This window comes from Larimichthys crocea, chromosome III (assembly GCF_000972845.2).
Source record: "Larimichthys crocea isolate SSNF chromosome III, L_crocea_2.0, whole genome shotgun sequence".
NCBI lineage: Eukaryota > Metazoa > Chordata > Actinopteri > Sciaenidae > Larimichthys > Larimichthys crocea.
In genome coordinates this window covers 45,342,299-45,365,659 of record NC_040013.1, presented here as the reverse complement: position 1 = coordinate 45,365,659, position 23,361 = coordinate 45,342,299, and the positions used below count along the sequence as shown (strand labels likewise).

General features: G+C 43.4%; 2 protein-coding genes across 2 annotated transcripts in view; both read left to right on the top strand.

Annotated features, from left to right (window-relative positions):
• Positions 1-5,815, top strand: part of thada (THADA armadillo repeat containing) — a 91,775-nt gene extending 85,960 nt beyond the window's left edge. Inside the window, exons 37-38 of the mRNA XM_027277657.1 lie at positions 4,146-4,321; positions 5,158-5,815. Coding sequence (XP_027133458.1) covers positions 4,146-4,321; positions 5,158-5,466 — 485 coding nt within the window. The 3' untranslated portion in view covers positions 5,467-5,815. The remainder of the gene's footprint in view (positions 1-4,145; positions 4,322-5,157) is intronic.
• A 2,479-nt stretch (positions 5,816-8,294) lies between these two features.
• zfp36l2 (zinc finger protein 36, C3H type-like 2) lies at positions 8,295-11,956 on the top strand. The gene is made up of 2 exons (XM_010739644.3): positions 8,295-8,644; positions 8,799-11,956. Exons 1-2 carry the CDS (start codon positions 8,555-8,557, stop codon positions 10,002-10,004), a joined length of 1,296 nt encoding a protein of 431 aa, XP_010737946.1. The 5' UTR covers positions 8,295-8,554; the 3' UTR covers positions 10,005-11,956.
• The last annotated feature ends 11,405 nt before the right edge of the window (positions 11,957-23,361 follow it).

Below are 23,361 nucleotides of genomic sequence, written 5' to 3'. Positions count from 1 at the left end.
TTTTTATATGTAGTTGATCAACACGGACAGACCCCATATGAACATAAAAACTGATGTTAAACTAAAGCGCACTACAGTATGTATACTTACATTCAGATAAGCTGGCTGAAAAGTACGAAAATTAGACTTTCATTTTGTATGAGATGGCATGTGCTTTTTGTTTGGCTATATTTTATTATATATATATATATATATATATATATATATATATATATAATATTATTTATTTATTTTATTTATTTTATTTTATTTATTTATTATTATTATTATTATTTATTATTATTATATTATATTCTATTATTATATGTTTTTTAAACCTATGAGCAGATCCTTCCACTTCCTTTTCACATTGCATTTTTCCTGCATGGCTGTAGTGATGCCAGCATCTGCCAAAGATGTAAAAGAGAGATTTCCATGAAAGTTTAAACTCAAGGGATGAGTCATGAATCACTGCAGTGATCCTCTCACTTCTCTGTGTGTGTTCCTCGTCATCACGTCAAATTTTGAATTTGTACGTTGTTTTTAGTGGTAATGTTAGCACACTCACACGCTGAACAGAGATAGTGACCATGGTGAACGATGCCAGTGTTGGCTTCTGTGTGTAATCACACCAGAGAGTCCAAACCTGCTTTGAATCCGTGTAGCACAGGACTGAGACACTGCTTGTAGTTTTTGTGACCGTCATCATGCGTTCTCTGGTTAGGCAGCAGATTTACATACAAAGCACTTTAAGGAAACGTGGCAGAGTCTTCGACAAGGCGGGCAAAGATCTTAGTTCAGTTTAAAAAAACAAGAAGCTCAGAATGGTACGACTGTTATACTGTTTCCACAAGTGGCACAAGGTTAAGTTTTTCCCCTCACACTCCTGCCCTGCCCAGCTCAAATGTACTATGAGAGTGCCAGTGGATGGAGTGTGTGCCAGTGGATGCCAACTGCACACACACATACACACACCATCTTATTTAAACCCATTCATTCACCAACTGGCACTGATATTGTCATTTGTGGAGACAAGATTGTCTGACAAACCCTCAAACTATACCTACTCAGGACTAAATTCATGGCAACACACATACACACACACACAGACACACACACTCACACAGCACGCATATGTCAGTGACAGCGTGAAAGACAATCCTCTTGAGAAAAAGAGTACTTTGCGGCAAAAGCTCGAGGAGGGAAATCACGTTAAGCGATGTGTGAAACCTCCGTAGAAAAGCAGATAAATTGAATGCAGCTAAAATTTCCTATTATGTTCCTATTATGGGGGCTGTAAAGGCTTGACATCAGAGGCAGAGCTGTCCCAGAGAGAGGCGGCTTCTTGGTAAAGAAAGGAATTTGTCACTCAAGCTCCTAAACTCTTAAATCTCCTCTAATACGGTACAATCAGCAGCCTCTAATGTTCACAGAGCGGGTTTCCCTCTCCGCTCAGACTTCAGGCTCTGCTCCGATTTTACGCCTCCTCTCTGAAGAGGGAAAAACAATCTGGGTTCCCAACACTCAGTGTGTGTGTGTGTGTGTGTGTGTGTTGTTATACAGTATGTGTGCTGATGGGGGTCCATATACCTCGTCCCTCCCTCCTCTCTTCCCATAGTGGTAGTGTTTTGGCTAGTGGCTCTCAAAGCCTTTTGAAGTCTCTGGTGTTATCTGGGTGTCAGCTGTGATGAGGATGGTCAAGGTGGGAGAACAACACTCTGACACACTCACAGACACACAAACTCCTGTGTCAGATAGTTGCTGCGTGGACAACTGGAGCCGTTAAATGAAGTCATACGTTATGTTTTCCCTGTTTGAAGTGTGTGTGTGTGTGTGTGTGTGTGTTTGAGCGTGGTCTCACGAAAAAGGCCTGCCTCTGAAATGTGTGTGAGGAAGCATTACGGCAGCACACACAGGACTATTTGCAGAAAGCTACGAATGAAAGGACTGCTAAAAATTCATTTTTCATGCGAGTGATCTCTGGCAGTCACAAAACGCAGCCTCTGCATGAACATCCTACTCATGTGTGTAGGCAATCCCATCCATTAACACGTAAACAGGAAGTCAAGAGTAACGTCTGCACTCACGCCGTGTGCACATTGGTGCAACGTGCAGAAGAGTTTTCTATCCACACACACACACACACACACACACACACTCTCTCACACACCCTGATCGTGGTTGGTTATATGAGTTATAGTTTTGTTTCCCAGAAGACCGTCCAAGCCCAGAGATGACACACATGCGCACACGCTTGCACTAAGTTTGGAACAAATTGTCAGTCCTGCATCATTTAAATGGACACGCACACACACACACACACACACACACACACACACACGAGAAACAAGTTTATTGGAGGTAGAAGTGTTTACGTATCATTAATTTCTCAACTACTAGCTCATATTTTTGACCATATTTGATAATCCTGAAACGTTTTTTTCTCCCTGCACTTCGACTTGCAGCGCAGTGACAGGCACACACACACACAGTTTTTTTCCCTCCCCGAGTGATTGCATCTGAATTTGACAAAAAGCGTACTGTTCAGCCGACTTATTTTGAATTATTTATTTCAGTTGGGTTTTAGCCAGACTTTGGATTGAATTGTTTTGGATATAGGCACATCACATTAAACTGCAGAGGTTGGGTCTATGTCATGCACACCCACCGTTGTAGAAACCTAATTAAAAACCTGTGTTTTGTGTACATGGCAAAAAAAAATTTTAGGTTTCTGCAGCAGAAATGGTGGTAGCCGTGGTAATCAGATTTCTCTTCATTTTTATCCTCATGGAGGAAACTAGACTCGCGGTGCGACTCACATGCATGTAAACGAACTGACGGAGCCAGAGCAACAGTTTGGGTGCAGGTTTCTTCATCCACGGGCTCCTTTACTTCATACACCCTGTGTTCTGTTTCTTCCAAGCCTAGAAAAGGCATTGTGCACTAAACAGAGCTTTAATTCAAGCACGAAAACAGTTCACCATGCCAGTTATTACAGCTCAGATTTCAAAGTGACTCATCAGAATCAGTGATTAATGCTAATACTCTTCAAAGAGGGGAGTTGCACCAGCTCTTGTTAAGTTAAAACACTCAATTCATTCATAGAGATTAGTTGTTACAGTAACTGTCAGGTATGACGCGGTTAGCAACTTGCTAATACGACATGTTTAGATTGAAATGAGTTAACAAGTTCAAACTTAGCTTAGTTATACTGATCTACTAAGTGGCAATATACGCAATAATAAATTAAAACACATTAGTTGCATTTTTTGCATGTGTCACTAAATGTTTAAACCCAGCATGCAGGTCTTGCGGAGCTAACTTAGCTTACCTAGGCTAACCATAGCTTACTAATGTATGACTGAAAGCAGGTAATAAACAGATATGGTCAACACACGATCTGACGCTTCATTAAAGTGCTGTTTAATAAATAAAGACGGCATGATAGAGCTCTCATTGCAAAATTTGACATCTATGATATTAGACTGATCAAATAATGTTGATTAAGTTAGCCAACAACAGATATGACACACTCAGTATAAACTGCATTAATACTGTTCTTTCTCAATGTCTGCTTCCTTAAATAAAACAGTCATATCAACATTTACAAAGGCTTGAACAGTCAGCTTTAATAAATCAAAGTGACACAGATCTTTACTAACGTCTTCACTAGCTAAGACATAAAGTTATAGTAATGTAGTTGTAGTAAATGACTAGTCTGAAACTAGCAGGTAGCTCGTGGTTACTAAGAACTTCTAAAGGACTTCATGCACAAACTTTGTAATCTTCTTACAAACAGCCGCTGCAACGCAGTTCATGCAACTTCCTCTTAGTTTATGTTTGTCTCCACTTTTGAAATCTTCTTTTCCCCTGTTGTGTTCCTGACCTTTGACCTCATTATGAGCTTAAGCATAACCTTAGATCTCAGGGCAGACAGAGGCTCTCTGCTCTTTCCAAAGCTGACCTTTGGACTAAAGTTCAACCACTGCTCAGCTGATACGGTCACTAGTGACACGGCATCTGCGGCAGAAGGTGTGTGTGGGTAAGAGAGGGAAAACTTCACATGCACTAAAGCTGCTTGTGTGAACATGCTTGTTTATTGTTCACTCATACTTCATGTGTGTTCATCACTGACTGTACAAAGTTGTGGTCTCTTGTGTCCTCAGATGTGGCAGGTGTCTCCGTGTGTCCTCCGGTAGCCCTGGACTCGGGCGTGGGACTCCTGTGTCGGCTGTTTGAGTTGTGGGGGCGCGTACCAGAGGGAACCCTCGCCCTGACAGAGTGGCTGCTGGGAGAAGAAGAGGGCAGCGATGGAACTGTTGCAGACGAAGCTTCCAGTCTGGTGAGAACTGTGTAATTTTAAAAAGTGACCTCAGAGCAGATACATAGTGACAGCTAACGTTGTTACACTGTGGTACAGTAACATTACAAACAGTACAAAGGAACAGTGTGAGATGTTAAGACTGTGGACTGCATGCACGTCTGATGATTTCCATTAAGCTTTGCTTTAAACCAGCTGAGATCAAATCTCTCTTTCAAGGGCGGCAGCAAAGTTACACGTCGATTACATACACGCAACAATATACAATATATTTTTGTTACATGTTACATTCTGTCAAAAACCTTTGAGTTAGGTTTTGTTACAAAACAACACACTGTTTCAGTTTCAGTAGCTATATCAGACGTTTCATGAACAGCCAGGAAAAATCTCGGATTATCAACTGGCTACCTTCACCTTTAATTTCAATATTATTACATGAACTGATGCTGCTTCTTAAAGCAGCTGAACAAACATTATTTTTGAGCTCGTTGTTTTGGTTTTTCATCCTGCAGCTTTCTGTTCACTGTCGCCTTTCTCATCAACCCCAGCTTACGTCAGCTGTCCGCCTCCAGACTACAGACAGACAAAGTTATCTCTCAGACGTTGGTTTAAACTGAGCTAAAAGGAGTGAATGTTGAACTTGTATTTGTCAGGTGGTCGTACACTGACTCCAAATGAATGCTAATGTTGCTCCAGGTTTGTTAGATGTGGAAAAAAGGCAACTGTTAGCGGGCAACTGCTAACACGTTCATCAAATCAACTTCATGATTAAATCATATGTTGTGTTTTCAGCTTGTTGTGCTGCCCTTAACTCCGCAAACATCCAGTAAACTGTCTCCCTTTTTCCTCGTGACCAGGACGAAGAGGACTTCCTGTTTGAGAAGGGGGACCTGAACCTGTGGGCCGAGCCGGTCCAGTGGGTGAAGCTGCTTCACAGGCACCTCGGCTCCCTCCTCCTGCCCTTCAAGCAGGGTACAGGGCCGGACCAACTCCACCAAATCCGGACTCTGTCAACTCAGGCCCAAGCCAAGGCACTCAGCTCCCAGCAGGTCCTGGACTCCCTCCCTGCCCTGCCCCAGTTCTCCTGCACCATGGAGCACGCCCGGCTGGTGCTGCGACACCAGAGAGCCACACTGGCTTTAGATGTGCTGGAGAGGCTGAGGTAGAGGAGCGAGCGATGTAGCACACAATTTTTGATTTTGGAGCAACATTTCTAATATTCACATAAAGAAGTTATCAGACAACTTGTATGAACCAACGCATGAGACCACAGACTGGCTTTGTGGTTGAGTCTTTTTCTGATAAAATCAAGAGAATGAAGGATACAGAATGATTTTTTTACCCCGTATGCATCTCATACTTTATCACTGAGTAGAAGATGTGTTTTAATTTGTATCCTTCGTGTGTTTTTAATGTAATCTGTCTGAAATTCCTGAATTTTTTTATTCCAATGTTTGTTTTTTTCCCAACCGGAAAAGGCTCTCTCTTTAGGGTAATAAAGATATACAATAATAATATAAACGCTGTGTGAAATGTGTGGAGAAGCCCGCCGTCTGTGAAGCCATAACAATAATTCAGCCCGAGCTTGTGCACAAAACAACACTCGACGCTCTGTTGGTCTTATCGGTGGGAATGTGTCACACGACAAAACTTCAACAGTGTCAGCATTGAGCACACGGAGCGGTGTGCCCTCTCCACGTCTTGCAGGGATTTAAGGTCGGAACAAAACAACTCTGCGCCCAAAGCTTCAAGCACTAACTTCAATGGTGCGATTGTGCAGCGAGCGAGCTTTATGACCGAGGCATGGGATTGTGAAAGAAAGTGTTTTCTCTGACACGTCACCAAAGTTGTATTTCAGTGTACGCTTTGAGTTCTACTGTATGTTTATACGAGGTGTTATGTGATATTTAATTTACTGCAGGATTCTTCCCATTGGACTGTGTTTTTATGCTTCCCTCTACTTTTCCTGGTTATGTAATTAGGACGGCACAATGGACTACTGTCCTCTGTGTGTGTGTGTGTATGTGTAAGAATGTGTGTGTGTGTGTGGATTCATGCTGCCCTCTCATACAGCTGGACCCTTCTCCCTCCATGGTAGCCATGTTCCCTGTTACAGTAAAGCTGACGTAATGTTTTGGAACAGCTCGACATCCCCCAATAAAAACAGAGCCGCATGATGGGACAGCGGTTTCTGTGGACGAGGACATGTTCAAGGGATTTCTCAGGAGCCTCGCCGTGTCTGTCCTTCACATTAAACTATTTATCACAACTTCCAAAGCGCAAATAGTCCTGGGGCAGCCCTCAGCCTAATTTTAGGGTTGGTAGTAGTAGATTCCAAGCTCTTATGTCACTTGTTTTTCGCCTGTTGCTATTTTCCTTTTTTTTTATACCTCCCTCCCCGCTTCTTCAACCAAACCATTCAGCACTTAAAGAGAATATTGAATCATGTCACAGCGAGAGAAAAAAAAATCATTTTTCATAACCACTCTTCCAATTATGATTCTATATGGAAAAGACTTAATGGTTACCAGTGTCGCACAAACCGGCAATTTCTGGTGATATGTGTTGCGTAAAGTTTTTACACCCTCCTGACCAAAATATCTGCCTTTGCTGAGCGCTGATATAGAGCCCACGTCCTGCTCTCTGCCAACTCTGCAATCTTTCCACTGCGGGTTTTTAAAAAACTTGACATAACTCCAAAGTTTAGAGTGAACCAGTTTGACATTTTCATGTGAACATTCTGCCATCCTGGGAAGGTTACATCATGCTGAGACAAGAGGGGGGGCAGCTTATTGCGACCGCACTGCACTCTTTGACTACATAGGGAGGGTCTGTGGCGACCGTGTGGCTTTTGTTGAAATGACCCAAACATGGACGCTCCTCTGCGTCTGGAACTCTACACCGTGAAGAGAAGACACATGAAAGACAGTGTCATGACAACTCTGGAGCCCAAAAGGCCTGAGTGTGCTTCAAAATGTTGCTCCAGATCTGCACAGCAGGTGGCGCCCACATCTCTCATAGTCAGTTTCCACTTTGCTCTCATGGGGGCAGTGTTGCTCTGCTGAACCACATGAAAAGCACATTCCTGCAGTCTGGGCTCTGAGATTGGGAAAAACAAGTCAGGGAGGAAGGAACATGGAAGAGTGGTTCAGAAAGACAAAGTAAATCCACTCTGCGTTCAGAATAATGACTCCTTGCGGGACTGACAGATCTCAGACCTGCAGGTGAAGTCAACATTTCTCAAGTTTAGTTTTGAGACATTCATGCAAAAGTAGGTCACGCTCACCCTGTGGGTATTAACTTGTCTAATTTTTCCATGTGTAGTGGACTGGAATAGGCTGCTGCTGCTCTCTGGAAGTTGATTATGCAACCAGTGGATTCTAAAAATTGTACTGCACTCTGCCTGGACTCCTCTGCGCTCATACTTGTGGTCTCACCCCATCCACAGGGAGAGAGAGAGAGGGAGAGGCAGAGTTTCCTTCCATTACAAATACATGTGTCAGTTTCCAAGAGCGGTGGTCCAGAGGCTAGAGGGGTGGCCTTGTCACCGGTAGGTTGCTGGCACAAAACCCCCTCCTGAGCACAGGGGAACTTTGCTGAGGGGGGGCCAGGAAGCTTAACACACTGCTTCATTACAGCACCCAGGTAGGTGTGTGTGTGTGTGTGTGTGTGTGTGTGTGTGTTGGAGCTTGCATGCACAGCAGACGTCCATTGATGGTTCTACATTCTTTCTCAGCGAGAGTCAACCCCAAAAAGCAAAACCAACTTCCACAAAATTGGTTGTGTGATTAAAAGAGAAGAAGAGAGAGAGAGAAGAAAAAAAGAGTTGGAGGGGTGTGAGGAGGCTGGGAGGTGGAGGAGGGGTGTGTGTGCTGGGGTTAGATTTCAAGGCGTGGTGTTAAAGAATAGGCGGCCAACCGGTGAATGGAAGTTTTTTTTTTTCTCGTGGAGGCGTCTCCTTCCAAAAGTTGCTGGAGACTTGAGCTCGCCCCTCCCCGGTCACCGTCAGGCATTTATACCCATGCAAAAAGACTAGAGCGCACAGTGAGGCACTCTGGCTCAGCGCTTCTCGAGGGGAGGAAATAAAACCACCTACAACTCAATAATACAAACCTATCCCCCCCCTATCTCTCTCCTCCTTCTTCTACGGACTTAAAACTGCATATCAACTTTTAAAGCAACTTTTCCCGCAACCAAAACCAGTCGTGGCACAAACTACCGAACGTCGCATTCAAGGATCCTGGTCGGTCCTCCATGAAAGAGGGAGTGCGGCAGCTAACTTGGGGAAAAGAGATGTCTACGACCGTCTTGTCTGCTTTCTACGACATGGACATGCTTTACAAGGTAAACTTGTGGATGTTTTTGCACTCAGGCTGGAGTTGACGTGTTCAGCTGCAACAAGTTGTAACGTTGCACTCAAACTTGTCCCGGTTATATATAGTCCGAGAACTTGTGCTTCAAGTGCATTGCTAACTCTCCGTCTTTTCTCTCCTTACAGCAAGATAAAAGCATGAACATGAACGCCCTCCACATCAACAGCATCCTGGACAAGAAGGCGGTGGGGGCTCCGGTCACGTCTCCGGGCTCCGGCGGCTCCTTCGCGCCGGGATTTTTCCGCAGAAACTCGACCAGCAACGTGGAAGCAATGAACAACGGCAACAAATACTCCATGGGCTCCTACAGCAGCCTGAAGGAGAACACGCCGAGCAGCAACAGCAGCGCCACGGCCATCATGAACAAGGAGAACAAGTTCCGCGACCGCGCTTACAGCGAGAACGGAGACCGGGGTGTGCTGCAGCAGAAGCCCGGCTCTCAGATCAACTCCACCCGCTACAAGACCGAGCTGTGCCGGCCCTTCGAGGAGAACGGGTCGTGCAAGTATGGGGAGAAATGTCAGTTCGCTCACGGCTACCACGAGTTGAGGAGCTTGTCCCGCCACCCTAAGTACAAAACGGAGCCGTGCCGCACCTTCCACACCATCGGTTTCTGCCCTTACGGTCCCCGGTGTCACTTTATCCACAACGCCGACGAGCGCCGGCCCGCTCCGGCCGCCAACGCTAACGTGCAGTCGGGGGAGGCCAGGTCTGCTCGTGAGCTCTGTGGCTACGGCCACAGGGAGGTCCTGCCGCCGCAGCAGCAGCTCGGCTACACCCAGAGAGACAGACCAAAGCTCCACCACAGCCTCAGCTTCTCCGGCTTCTCCACCCACCACGGACTCGAGTCTCCCCTGCTCGACAGCCCGACGTCCCGTACCCCACCGCCACCCACCACCGCCTCCTCATGCACCTCCGCCTCCAGCTTCTACGAGGAGGTGCTCTCTCCCAACTCCGTGTCCTGCATCAACAGTGCCTTCTCTTTCCCCGGACAGAACTTAAAAGCCTTACTGGCCCCCCTGGCTGTGCACACCCCCAGCGGGTACGCCAACAACCACTCCACCGGTGCCTACTACGGGAACATGCAGAGCAGCGTGTGCCCGCCCTCCCCTCCGACCTACAACATGAGCCACTTGCAGGCGCTGCGCCGCCTCAGCGAGTCGCCGGTGTTCGAGCCTCCTCCCAGCCCGCCAGACTCGCTCTCTGACCGGGAGAGCTATGCGAGCGGGTCCCTCAGCTCTTCCGGGAGCCTCAGCGGCTCCGAGTCCCCGAGTCTGGACGCTGGAAGACGTTTGCCAATCTTCAGCAGGCTGTCGATTTCAGATGACTAATCATGTTTTTGTTTTTCATGTGGATTTATGGACGGGTCAGGCAGGGTGGTTGAGGAGCACTGGGGGTGTCAGTGAGTGAGGTTAGACTGTCATTCAAGCAGAGGATCCCGGTTAATCCCCCCCTCACCACCCGGCTCTAACCCATTTCAGCGGCAACCACCCTGCCGAGGTGCCTTTGAGCAAGACATTGAATCCCTAGCAGCTCCAGTGGTGCTGACCCTGCTCTGACCTCCCTGGAGGGGGGCAAGAGAAGAGTACATCACCCACAGGGATCAATAAAGCTTCGTACAGTTTAAAGTGTCTTCGACCTGGCATTAGTTTAGTTATTTTCTTTTCTTGTATGTAATATAGCTGTATTAAAACTTAGATAGCAAACAGAAGGCATTCCATCAGTGCCTTGCCCAAGGGCTCATGGCAGCCCCCTCTCCCTTTTGCTCTATCAGGCAAGCCACACTTTTCCTGGGATTAGATGTGTGGGTAACATGACTTGACAAGAAGAAGAGACTGTAAGCGGTTTTCAGATTTCCTCCCATCCTGCCAAGAATATGCCTTGACTCAAAGTAACTTTTTTTTCTTTATCAAAGTGTTTTTTTTTTCTTTTTTTCTTTCTTTCCTCTCTGAAAGCTTCAACTTCCATTCCAGACCTGTCTTCTCCCAGCGCCACCCAGTGGTTCGTTTGGTTAGTCTAGTTTGTTGCTTGGTTAAAAAGCACTCTTGAGTTGGGTTTGTTTGGGGAAATCACTGCTGATGGTTGAATATATATTTTTTTAGCTGTTTTTTGAGTGATTTACATAGCTGTGCATAACTGGCTATGGACTATTTAACTTATTTATTATCTTGTGAAAAAAGTATAGGCTACATTGGTAATTTGTGTCCATACTGTATTTATCAAGTATGATGAAGCAATAGATCTATATTCTTTTATGTTTAAATTATGATCGCCATTATTAATCTGCATAAAGTGGAGTGTATGTTCTTTTCACAGTAATATATATATTTTGTTTTTTTTTTCTCCTTTTTTTGTAACTTCACTTGGTTATTTTTATTGTAAATGAGTAAAAAAAATCTTAATTTAAGAGAACGTATGTGATATTTATTTCATTAATTTTGTTTCTTTGTTTACGTTTATTAAAAAAAAGTTTGCGTGATTGCTGTTTGCTCCTGAGGTTGTGTGTCAGTGCTGTAGAAGGCTTTTTTTTTTCTTTTTTCTTTTTGAGGATCCCTATTTAGATGTTTCTGTAGAATGTATAAACGATGTGGTTGTACAGACCGTCCAAACCTTACTTCTTTTTGTTGATCTAGATCAGACTTCAGCGACAAAGAACCCAAGTCAATAAATTAACCAAAAAGTATTTTTGTTTTTCTCTCTGTTTGCACGAGGTCACACTGTGATTCCAGCCACGTGCTAAAGAATGTAGCAATCCCTTGTGCCCCAGTATTATTGTGTAGTGCCTATGGGGTTCACCATCTTGACATGCCTTAAAATTAACCAAATAAAGTATTTTTCCTACATGGCATCTTTTATACACAGGTTGAACTGAATGTAGTGTTGGATTCTGAAACTATTTTTTTATTTTTGAAAGGTTGTTACCACTCAGACACTCTGACAAAAAACAACCGTAACCTTTCTAAATCCCCATTCCTCTTCTTATTTTGATTTCTTTTTTCTTTTTGATATTGAAATCTAGTCTGAGTCTTGAGTTTGCTGGAGAGGGAAGTGGATGAACACGTTTGGTTTGTACATAGTAGGTACAGGGGGATGCGCACTATGTACTTTTGACTACTTTATCAGAAGTAAAGCTTTTTGAATGTAACAAAAAACGGACAAAAAGACAACGAGAGTTGTAATATTTTTTTGGGGGAGTCAGTTCACTACAAATTGAGTGTGAGACTGTTAACTTTGTACTGTACATTTTTTTGTAGTTCTCCCAATAAAAATCATTCTGAAAAAGTTCCAGACTGCCGGCCTATGATTTCTTCCACAATAAACCAGCGTGAACATGAAGTTCCAACACGTGCCGGCACAAACACGAAGTGCTGGTGTGTGCTGTGGAGCCGAGCTGCAGAGGGAGTGTTGCTCACGTAAACACAACAGATGTTGCACACAACTGTCTCCCTCCTCCAGTGGAAAAAATCTGGCTGGGACTGAGTGTGTCCCGGGCTTACTTAGTCCTTTGTGCGGCCCCTTGTCATCAGTGTACAGTAAAAGCACTGACTCGAGCTTCCAGAGGAAGGCTTGACCCTGAATTCCCGTCTCTTGTCTTAACAAAGGAAGAACGACTGACCTGTAGGTGTTCCCTGCTACAGGAAAGCTCTGTCTGAGAGCTCAGTATGAACATGAAAAAAACAACACAGCCACACAAACTGAATAAATAATGTAACGTTACACAATCTGCAATGTTCTGCTATTAACAGCGCGATGAGCGATACGTCTGCACCTTCTGAAGAATGAGGTCTGGAATTTTAAAATGGAAAATGTGTAGGAGCCCAGAGCCACAGGAAAGGCTGTCGAGTCTGTCTGGATCCATCGGATCCACACGGATATGATTTTAATCTTTTAATATCGTGCATTATGATGTTTTTTTCCTGACATTATGTAGACCCCCATCACCAGAGAGCAGCTACTCAGAGCATGAAGATTAACCAGCAGTGGTATTCAGATACTTAAGGACAAGTACCTATCCTACACTTCTGAACTACTTTTAATTAGGTCGTATAGTTTAGTGGTTCCCAATCTAGGGGTTGGGCCCTCTTAGAGAGTCACAAGACAAATCTGAAGGGTCATGGGATGATTAATGGGATAGGAAAAAAATGAATTTCTGTGTACATATATTGGATTATTTGATCTTTCTCAGAGCATCTGAGGAGGACAACTTGTGACAGAGAGCTCCAACTGCTCTTTAATACAAGCCGAAAAGGTTTGGAAGTGTATTTTAGAAGTTTATCGTGTGAATTTTGATGTAAAATCTCAATCTAACTGCAGCCGGCAAACAACTACAGTGAAGTAAAAAGTACAATATAACAGGAGAGCACAAGTAAAGTAGCAGAAAATTAAAATGCTCAAGTAAAGTACAAGTACTTGAAAATTCCTCCTAAGTACAGCACTTCATTAAACATACTTTGGCTTACAGCTAAGCGGTGTGACCAATCAATGAGCTTCAGTCCTGTCTGAATGGTCCTTTAAGTTACTTCACTAATGAATCTTTCAAAGTCCTCCGTCAGAAACCTGTTCATAAGAGTGATATCAGTGTCAGACAGGCGGGGATAGATCTGTCAGTCTGGGAACTGAACACCAGCCATTAACCCATAACTGATTAACTCTGCACCTGTAAATGTGTGTCTACTATCAGTCACCGGAGCAGGTAAATTGGAACAGCGGTGAAGTTTGTACCTCTCTTGCCGGTAGCAGGGAGGGAATACAGCCTCCCCCCCCCCACTTGCCCTGATAGTCAGTGTCATATTCGGTCATGTCTAGACCAAATAAAAGCTGGCCTACATTTAAGTGTAAAGCGGCTGTTGTTGTCGTTCCTCCATTTCCAGGGAGCTTTTCAAAGAAATGTTTTCTGCAGGCCATGCTATTCTGTGAAGTTATCAGTGGCAGCAAAGGCATAAAGAAAATAAAGAGCTCGGGAGTCATGTGGTGCCTGGAGTTCACGCCAAGATAAGGCAGGCTGATAAAGGCCCCGGCAAATATTTACTGTGTCCTCAGGATTTCATAATGAAGTGTTTATCAGAGCAGAGCCAAAGGGCTGCACAATGAGCCGGGCCCTGCCAAGAAGGATCCACATACCTGTGACTCAGTGTGTGTGGGAATACGAGTGTGTGTACTGCACTATATCAGTCAACAAACCCACATATAATCTTTGATTGAGTGTATTAGCATTCATATATGTTGTGTCTATAAAAGATTAACTTTTTCTATCTAAGGATGTGTATGTTGCGGTGTTCGTGTGTGTGTGTACATGCAGGGGTCTTGCTGGTTAATGGATCTGGAGCTCCTACAATGAAAGGAAACACTCTCTGACTTGTGATTAGGGCAGGAAGAGTCACACTTCCTGGCCACCACCCATTTCCACCTCTTCTTCGTCCTGCTGTTTTTCCTCCTCCTTCAGCTTCCCCTCTCCTCTGTAGTGGCGGCTTCTAGAAGTTACTATTTGTGTTCCACCGCTGCACTGGGAAGCTCGGCTCGTCCTGGTATTGTTTTGGCATGCTAAGCCCAGACCTGGGGTCAAGTAGTAACATGCACATGCTTTTTACACTCTGTTTTAGACTACATGGGTGCCAGATGGGTGGCGGCTTGCCAAATAAGAAAGTTGAGAGCAGAGGTTGTTAATCATTGTGGCCCCACAAACCCCCAATTAGACTCCGATAAGGCCCCAACCTTTCATTCTATCCAATTTTCCCCCAGGTTTGTTTCTGTTGATTTAGTAATGAAGTAGAAGATTACAGAGATTTAAGTAAAATCTTCCTTTCTTTAATGAGCTATAATTGCTCCCTAATTTAAGTGAAAGTAAACAATTTCTCATTTTAGCAGGGACAACCTCTTAAAAACAGCCATCTCCTATTTCCAGCGCCGTGAGTCACCGGTGCTATGAATCAGTGAAGAAGTCCCCTCTGTATGCTTATCTGTGATTGTCAACTATGTGACACTATTCTGGATTCACAATGAAACAATGTGTGCATGCGTGTGTGTGAGTGTGTGCGTGTGTTTGTGCGTGTGTTTGTTTGTGGAACTCGCATGAAACCCCACCCAACTGGCAACACGTCAAGGTTCAAGCCAACAGCTGTCGGCTTTCTAACAGCGTTCAATGAAAATAAATCTAATGTTCACTCAGAAGCTTTTGAATTGAATTGCTTATTTAATTACTGTTGAAACTTAAGGAAATTAAAAAGGCAGGTGTTAGCCGAGTCTTTCTCGAGTCAATGGAAAATCTCACTAAAAGACAAGAAGCACACATGTAAGTGTTTCTAACACAAAACTAACACGTTGTTCTTACACATGACAAGTTGAATCCATAAGCAATAAAACACACCATGCTCAGTTCAATACACCGTGCTAACGTTGACATACTCAAATGGAGATTGTATCATGACTCTTCTTTGCATGTCACATATAAACACTAGAATGATTTTATCACGAAAGGTGAACAATAGAAAGCTTAAATACGTTTGTTATTTCCTGCTTGTGGCTTCATTCCACTCTCTATGAATCAGTTCAGGTATTTATTATTGATTTTAGATTACTAAGAAATCATTTGATGTTGGCAAAAGATCAGCTGACTACATGTAATGTAATCTCTACAGGATGTTTAGCGTCTTTAAGCCCCTTGTTTCTGCCTCATGGCCTGCAACTTTACTGTTTTAGTTGTTTTTCATCAACCTCATTTACAGCTAAACTATAATAAACTCACTGTTTGCCACCTACCCAGCACCAAACGACAGACAGACAAAGTTTGTGATTAGCTGGTGAACATAGTGTTAAGTAGCTAAAGAGAAAAATATTTTCGCCAGTCGGTGGAGACCAATCCAGAGCTAAAATTAGAGTGAATATTGGACTTATGTTTATCAGGCGACCACAAACATGACTCCAAATGGATGCTAACATTGGCCGTGTTTGGTAAATATGTAAATATGTAACTGTTTGCTAAGAAGATCACCATAATCATGACATTTATTAGGCAATAACGCCTCATATTGCATTTACCACTTCTTGCACTGGCACCTAGTGGCCCAAAAAAAACAAAAATTTAAACAACTTAGTATGGTTATAACATGAGGTACGTCTTTGCCTACGAGTTAATTGTCATGAATCAGCCACAACAATAGAGAAAAACTCAAGTTATCCTCTTTTTTAACCTGTTGTAATTATTTCTGATGTAACCTCCCGGTATGACCGCTGACAGGAGGTCACAGTTTACATTAGTTTACCGCTGCCTCTCTTATTGTGAGGAGCTAAAAACATAATCTTCACTTTATTTTCAGGAGGCAGCCTCCGGCCCCACACTCAGCTGAGGTGACCTCCCCAGCTGCCGCAAGGTAAGCCAAGGTAAGCCACAGCGCACAGATGCTGAATAAGGTAATGTTGTTTGCCCAGCGGATTTGAAGTCCGGTGATGGTCGGGAGGAGATGGGGGGATGGAGATACGTGAGGAGGGGGGAGCTGAGGGAGTTGGCTGAGGCTGGTCACGTTCGACCTGCGCTGCTCGGTCCACCATGTTCTTCTCTGCTCAACGCCTGCCGAGCTGTAAATATTTACAGTGCATCTTGTGAGAGGCCTGAGTGTTTACCGCCAATGCTTGTGGCTCCTAAGCGCGTGTGTGCATGTGTGTGTGAGCACTGAGCACTGCCGAAGAGATGCTTCACTTGGTCCTCGCACAGTGTAAACCCTGAGCTGTGTGTGTGTGTGTGTGTGTGTGTGTGTGTGTGTGTGTGTGTCGGATGAGGTACTTCCTTTGGTCTCTCCACAGTTTACTAACACTGGCCCCTGGCTCTTGTTCAGGCTCCAGCTCCGAGCTCAATGTATGAATCAACAGTGAGAGCCAGCGAGCGGAGAGGCGGTCGCACCTCGCTCTACCATCTCCGACCCCCGCAAAATGACAGAGAGAGAACGAAGGAACAAGTGTTTGTTTACCTCGCCCCACCCTGTATACGAGGCTGCGGCGCTGACATCACGTCTTTGCGGGTGGAACATTCTCATAAAACATGTTTTCTTTACTCCTTTCCCAATGTAAATAATACAGAGGGTGTAAATACCATTAAGGGACGTTTTTAGGCAAGCAGCTCTGTATAAGGATGTTTCCAGAATCCAGATGAGCATATGGTCACAAGTATCACTGTGGTATGGTTAATGAGGTACACACACATGCTAACCTGGCCTGGGTCTAATTCTGTCTCTGGCTGCTTTATTTCAGAGGTCAGAATATTCTTGGCTGCCCTTTAATCTGCTGCCGAGACCACGATAAACTTAATACAAGATAAGGCTTAGCTACGCTGCCCACAGGGCACAAAACCTCCCACGTCCATGCATGAAAAAGACAATTAGGCCATTAGATTCGAAAGATTACATGATATCCACAGAAGATTGAATTCCTTGGTAATCTAAAAATAAATTTAGCTACAGTAAAAAGCGAACACACACAAGCTCACAATAAAACCTTCAACGGTTATTTTCTTCCCATTGATGTCCAATTAAAGTGAAAACCTGAATAAATAAATGCTTCCACGAAGGCCACAAAAGGTCATATGGATCTTTACAGTTACCACCTCTCAACCGTCAATCACCTATAGGAAATTTTAAAGTGATGTGTCATGACCAAGACACCAAATAATGGAATATCTTTTTAAAGATATTATAGTTCAGTATAGTTCAGATAATCTGTGCTGAGGAGCACTGAAGCTGTTGTAGATGCTTGTAGCGGTACAAAAACCTAACTAGAAAAGTTTGTGCTGGAGTTAAATCTGGGGCGACATCTGTGAAGATGTTTCATCTCTCATCCAAAAGGCTTCTTCTCAACTGAAGAACTGAAGAAGCCTTTTGGATCAGAGGTGGAACCTCCTCACAGGTCCAGTCGCCCCAGATGTAACTCTTCTTTTCTCTGCTTCCACTATCTATTGTTTTAAGTCCATTAAAGATGTTACTTTGCACTCCTCGCTCAGCTTCTTAAGCAATCTGAGCTGCAAGGCGCTACATATATTTATTTTAATGCAAAGATGATCATTTATTTAACTTTGAACAGGGGCAGCTGTGACAAATAAAGTTATTATTAAAGCTAATGCTAAAACATGGTGTACTAACAGTACAAGTAGACTCACAAAGTTAGCAAACTCAGTAATGTCAATTACACAGCAATAGTCTTCTAACATTAACTTAGCAACACACCCTTGTTGTACTCAACCCAACAAGGGTGTGTTGTATTGCCAATTACTGGATAACTTGTAAGAGGAAGAACATGTTACTTTTTAAAGTTATATATTCTCAGTTTAAATTCTAACACACAGTGTGTCATAAGCTGGTGGTCATACCAGACCAACTAAGGCTGTAGCAGTGAAACCACAGAGTGTACTGAATTTAAAGGGTGTCTTTAGTTACTAATGAATTCAACTTTTTCAAGTTATTTCCTTTGAAAACACACACACAGCCTCACATTGAGCTGAAGAGATCACACATTTATATGAAGTGAAATGTGGGCCAGTAGCTCCAACAGTAAGTGTCTATCTATAACAAGCTTTGAAAGCAGATCTGATCAGCAAACAGTTGAAGCACCGGTGCAAGAGAGGAACCTGAAAATAACAATCACTATCTCTGTGCTATATGTGTCACTCACTCTGCCTCGCTCAGCTTTTGCAGCTCGACATGACAACGGTCTGAAACTCTCACAGGGGGTGGGGGGAGGAAGAGACGGAGGGGCAGGCGTGAAAGTCTCAGGCCTGGATATTTGAGAGATGTAGCTGTAAAATTTAACATGTCCTATCTAGCTCTGTAAGGAGCTTTACTTAGACCGGTCTCAGAACACGTGATTGGCAGCCAAGCTCGGAGGGCGATAAGGAAGTATCTGTGAGGCGAGAGGGTGGGACCGCTGAAGGAGTGAATGCAGGGAGTGTGTGTTGACATTGCGTGTGTTTGGCCTACTTACGCTTTTTGACCAATGGCGTTAAAGACAGAGGGAGCCACACATGAGATCCCGCCGTGATGAATGAAGCTTCACGGTCAGCGTTGCGGTTTGGGGAGAGCACAGAGTGAGAGAGAAGGGAGTAAAATTATGGAGTATGGCAATAAGATTGATGTGAAAATATTTAATGGGGGTGTTTATTTGGAGAGGATCTTGGCAGTGAGCATGTCCCTGACTTCTTTCATTTGCCTTATTACTCAGTAAACACTTTTCAGCATGGAAGAGAATCCCTGAGGTCAGTGTGTTCAGGTTTGTGTGAGTTCATCCGTCCATCCATGAGTGTGTGTGTGTGTTTGTGAGTCGATGTGGATGTCTATGCACCCATACTGCACCGAGTAATTACATATAATCATCCAAAATGTTTATACTGTACAAATAGCATAACTATGCTGACTGAGTGGCTGTGTGGGATGGGTATAGCTGGCGTTGTGAATGGAGCCCGGCCGCTCCGTGATTACCCAGGCTCAGATTGTCATGCAGCGAGACAGACGGCCTGCTAACACTCTTTATGGCCGCGCTATACAAGATATCATAAACATACTTAATGTAGTCATTGTGCCTTGTGGCCATGCTTTATAGAAGGGGCCACAGGAAGGAAGTGCTCCTCATGAATACCTGCGCCATGACAAGCTTCAGCCGCAAAACTGTTTCTCCAATTAGTCCGGTCACATTTTTTCAAACTAATTCAGTTGTTCAGCTCATGCTTTTTATTAAACCGAGCTTTGACAAACACCTGCCAAATAATAATCATGTTAAATCTCTCTTATTTTTAAACCAGAGCATACAATATGTTGGTGTCACTGTATGATTCTCATTTAGCATTTCCTTGCTAATTAGTGCCTGATGTATCATTTCCTGGCTTATGTTTTATATTATTTCTATTTAATCACAGAACATTATGTTCTTCTCAAATTAAATAAATGGTACTTGGAAAGGTTTTGGATGAGTACTTCTTTTGTTTGAGCATAATTTTTCAGCTACGCAATCAGCGCGGTTCTTGGAACGGAATTGTTGATCTGTCAATGAACCACTGTGGTCCAGACTAAAGTATCTCACCAACTATCGGACCGATTACCAAGAAATTTGTTGCAGATATCAAGTGGTCAAAGTTCACTTGAGTGAAATATCTAATCATCAGCTCCATGGACTCACATGAAACATGGCAGAGATGTTCATGGTCCCCAAAGGGTGAATGAGTTTGATGATCTCTGGCCACCATGTTAGGTTTTATTGAAATGTTTCAACAATTATTGGTTGAATTGCTCTCAAATCTGGTGCAGACATGCATGGTTCCCTCAATAATAACTTGAGTCATCCCTTAACTTCTTATATTAGGCCATCATCGGGTCAACATTTGTCCTGTTCTTTGGTTTATGAGAAAAACAAAGGCTAACAGCCTGTATGTTGCTAATATATGCATGCTAACACCCAAAATCTAGACAATGGACATGGCAGGCCTAAACATCAACATGTTGGCTTAGCATTGTGAACACTTTAGCATGCTGATATTAGCATTGTACCACTGTACTTAAATACAGCCTAACAGAGCTTTTTGGATTTTGGCTTGTTTCTTTTGCAACAAACTTTGAGGGTCAATGTCAACCATTCATACAAATCCGAGGCACTCTGAACTATTTTGATCACTATCATTTGTTTTTATAATCTTTTTGCATGTTGATGTTCAATGACTTGATGCCCACAAGGCAGTATGAATCCATTATTAATGCTCATTAGCACAAAAAACAAGGTATGGGGGTGTCGCTGGCTCTCAGAGGTAGAGAGTTCAGAGTGCCTTTGAGGTTTGACCTGCATCTGGCAGAAGTTAGAAGTAAGTTAAAGAGGGCTAAGGGTCATCTAGTTCCGGATGTTGTGCTGGTAAGGCCATGTGTATCTCTGTATGTGTGTGTGCTAACAGAGGAAGAGGGGTGTTGGTTAGTACTTCTCGGTCCAATTGCAGTGCTCTTACTCACGTCCATATTTCATATCTGCGGCTTTCAAACAAAAGCCGTATGTTGATACAATCTGCTGGCCAGCCAGAGGAAATGAGTGTTTGTGTGCTCACTAATGATGTTTCTATTTCTCTTTCTAATGTGATCCAGTTTTTTTTCCACTGAGCTCATTAGATTGCCCTGTTTCATTTCTCAACATAACCACACATGTATTCTTCTTTGGATAGAGAGTTTCATCATTCTTGTGCGATGATGAAACACACACTCTGGATAAAGTCAAATCATGTCCTGTGATTCAGCATGAGTACTGTGTTTGTTATTGTGAACAGATGATGTGATCTGTAGGTGAGACTGAGGGCTCTTTTGTTCAGCTGGAACTCTTGTTCACAAGACTTGATATGTGACTTTGTGACTGACATCAACTCGTCACAGACAGTCTCCACTTTAATGATACGTCGAACAAGAAGATTCATTGTAAGGAGGTGAGTGGATGCAGGTTTAAATTAGACTTAAAGATGCATTTTTAAAAGTAAGAGAGAGAGAGAGACCCTGAGGAAAATGAAAGAAAGAACTTTGAAGTTTGAGCTGTCACATGATACCAAAGTCCAATACAGGAGAGATCTTCACGGGTCTTCAGTTCTTAGTAACTGAGACCTGAACCAGGACCCAAGTTGGTCCAGTTCCATTCAGGTCGAGTCATCTTTGCTAGTTTAACATTTAGGGGAATACACTTACTTTCTTACTGGGAGTGGGATGAGAAAATTGATACCATTCTTGGACACCATTCCTGGAGACTTGTCACTGTGTTAGGCAACCAGCAGAGACAACCAGAGGGAAGTCACTGTGCCAGGCCAAGAAATACTCTGGCACATAACCCCCCATAACATACTTTTTTGTACGGATGAAACAAACTAGATAAAGCATATTAATTGGTGATCTTTGGAGGTGCAGGTAGGCAGATCTAGTTACTTTGGGAGTGCTTTAATGCTAAGCTAAGCTAACCAGCTGTTGGCTGTATTTACTAGTGTTGTTCTCATAGTGTCTTCTCATCTAACTCTCGACAAAAAAAATAGGAATCATATTTAAAATATCCATCTATTCTTTTAATGTATGCTTATTTGGTTCACTTTCATTTCATAATACTTATTGACCACTAATACATAGGTGCATCAAAACTGCTAATATTATTATCTTTTTACATCATTCAGTGATGGCATCTGTAAACACTGAGGTTGGTGCAGTCGATGAGGCTGGATTTCCATAAAAACAGTCAACGGCCTCGGCTCCCAGAGCTCCATGCTCAGTGTCAAGTGGTTTGAGCTTTTTTAACTGGAAATATGTTTGGGTATATGCACCATTAAAGCATAATATTAACTTACATGAAATGGCCTCAATGTTTAGGACTTTCATTATTTCAGTTTTGTCTATTTTTGTTTGATCAAATGACGCTGGACATTGCATAAATGCGGGGTAATGATAGCCCACCAGCTCATTTCTGGCACAGGGCTGCCTAGCAGGTTAATCCAACCATGGTAGTTGGATATCATTACAAAGATACTTGTATATCAGCCATTAAAAAAACATTCATCCTTTACAACAACTGTTTGCATGTGCGTCAATGTGCAGGACAAGCAAACCCATGGTGGCCTCGCATACCAGAGAACTCGGCTGTGTTTGTACGCAGACGGAACTGATCTTTGGCAGCCTCAGCCATGTTCACAAACTTACTGTTGGAAGTCTTACTGTACAGGTCTCAGACTTGCTTCCACCCCCATGTACCCACTCTGCCCCCCCGCACACACACACCCTCTCCATCCATCCATCCTCAGCTTTTATGCTGCAGGCAGACGCAGGTCCTGGAGCTGCAGCAGCCGGCCGGTCCACTCATCAATGCCTCCTTTAAGGGTCAGCGGAGCAGAGCTGCAGCACAGACCACCTTTATCTAGCCCTCTCAGGACACTCATTCATACACCAGAGAGGGGGAGCTATCTGCAGCAACACACACATACACTGAGCAAAGCCTGTGTATGTGTGTACTTGCTTACTCAAACACCATCGGGGAGCGAGAAAACACACCTCCTGCACTCATTTGCAGAGTCCGTATGTGCATCTGTGTCTGTGTGTGTTTTGCATCTGGAACTATGCATACACACACCTCTGTTTACTGTAAATAAAGATAGATTTCATTTTATAAACAAACTCGTGTTTATTTGAATGATCAATCTGAAACTTGTGCTTGTGTGCAGCCATTCAGCAGTTTGGTTTTTATTTTTTTGCCCAGCGCCATGTGGCCTCTTCTGTACTGTATGTACAGCAGACAGCGTTGGCTGTTGCCCATGAAGTTTTACCCAGCAACAGTCAGATTTGTCAATGGTGCATTTCCCTGGAATAATAAAGAAATTGGCATTAAAAAGATGAGTCATAACCACTCCTGCCCATATTCACTGTTGGGTTTATTTGGGTTGGACACTCACACACATACCTCTGTTGTCAATGTAGCTACTGGAGCTAAGCTTAAAATCTCTTATTTAAAAAGTTGAGTCACCCTATAAACACACATTCAGAATGGCCAAACCAAACAGGAACGTGGATGTTACTAATCAGGAAAAAATGTGTCCCAAAACAAAGGAAAGATTTTGTTTCTCTTTTTCTAATCATATCCACTCATTCATAAATTGCGCTTCTTGAGTGGCATTATGTAGAAGTCTCATTCCATTTGATTTAAGATGCTAAACTGCAA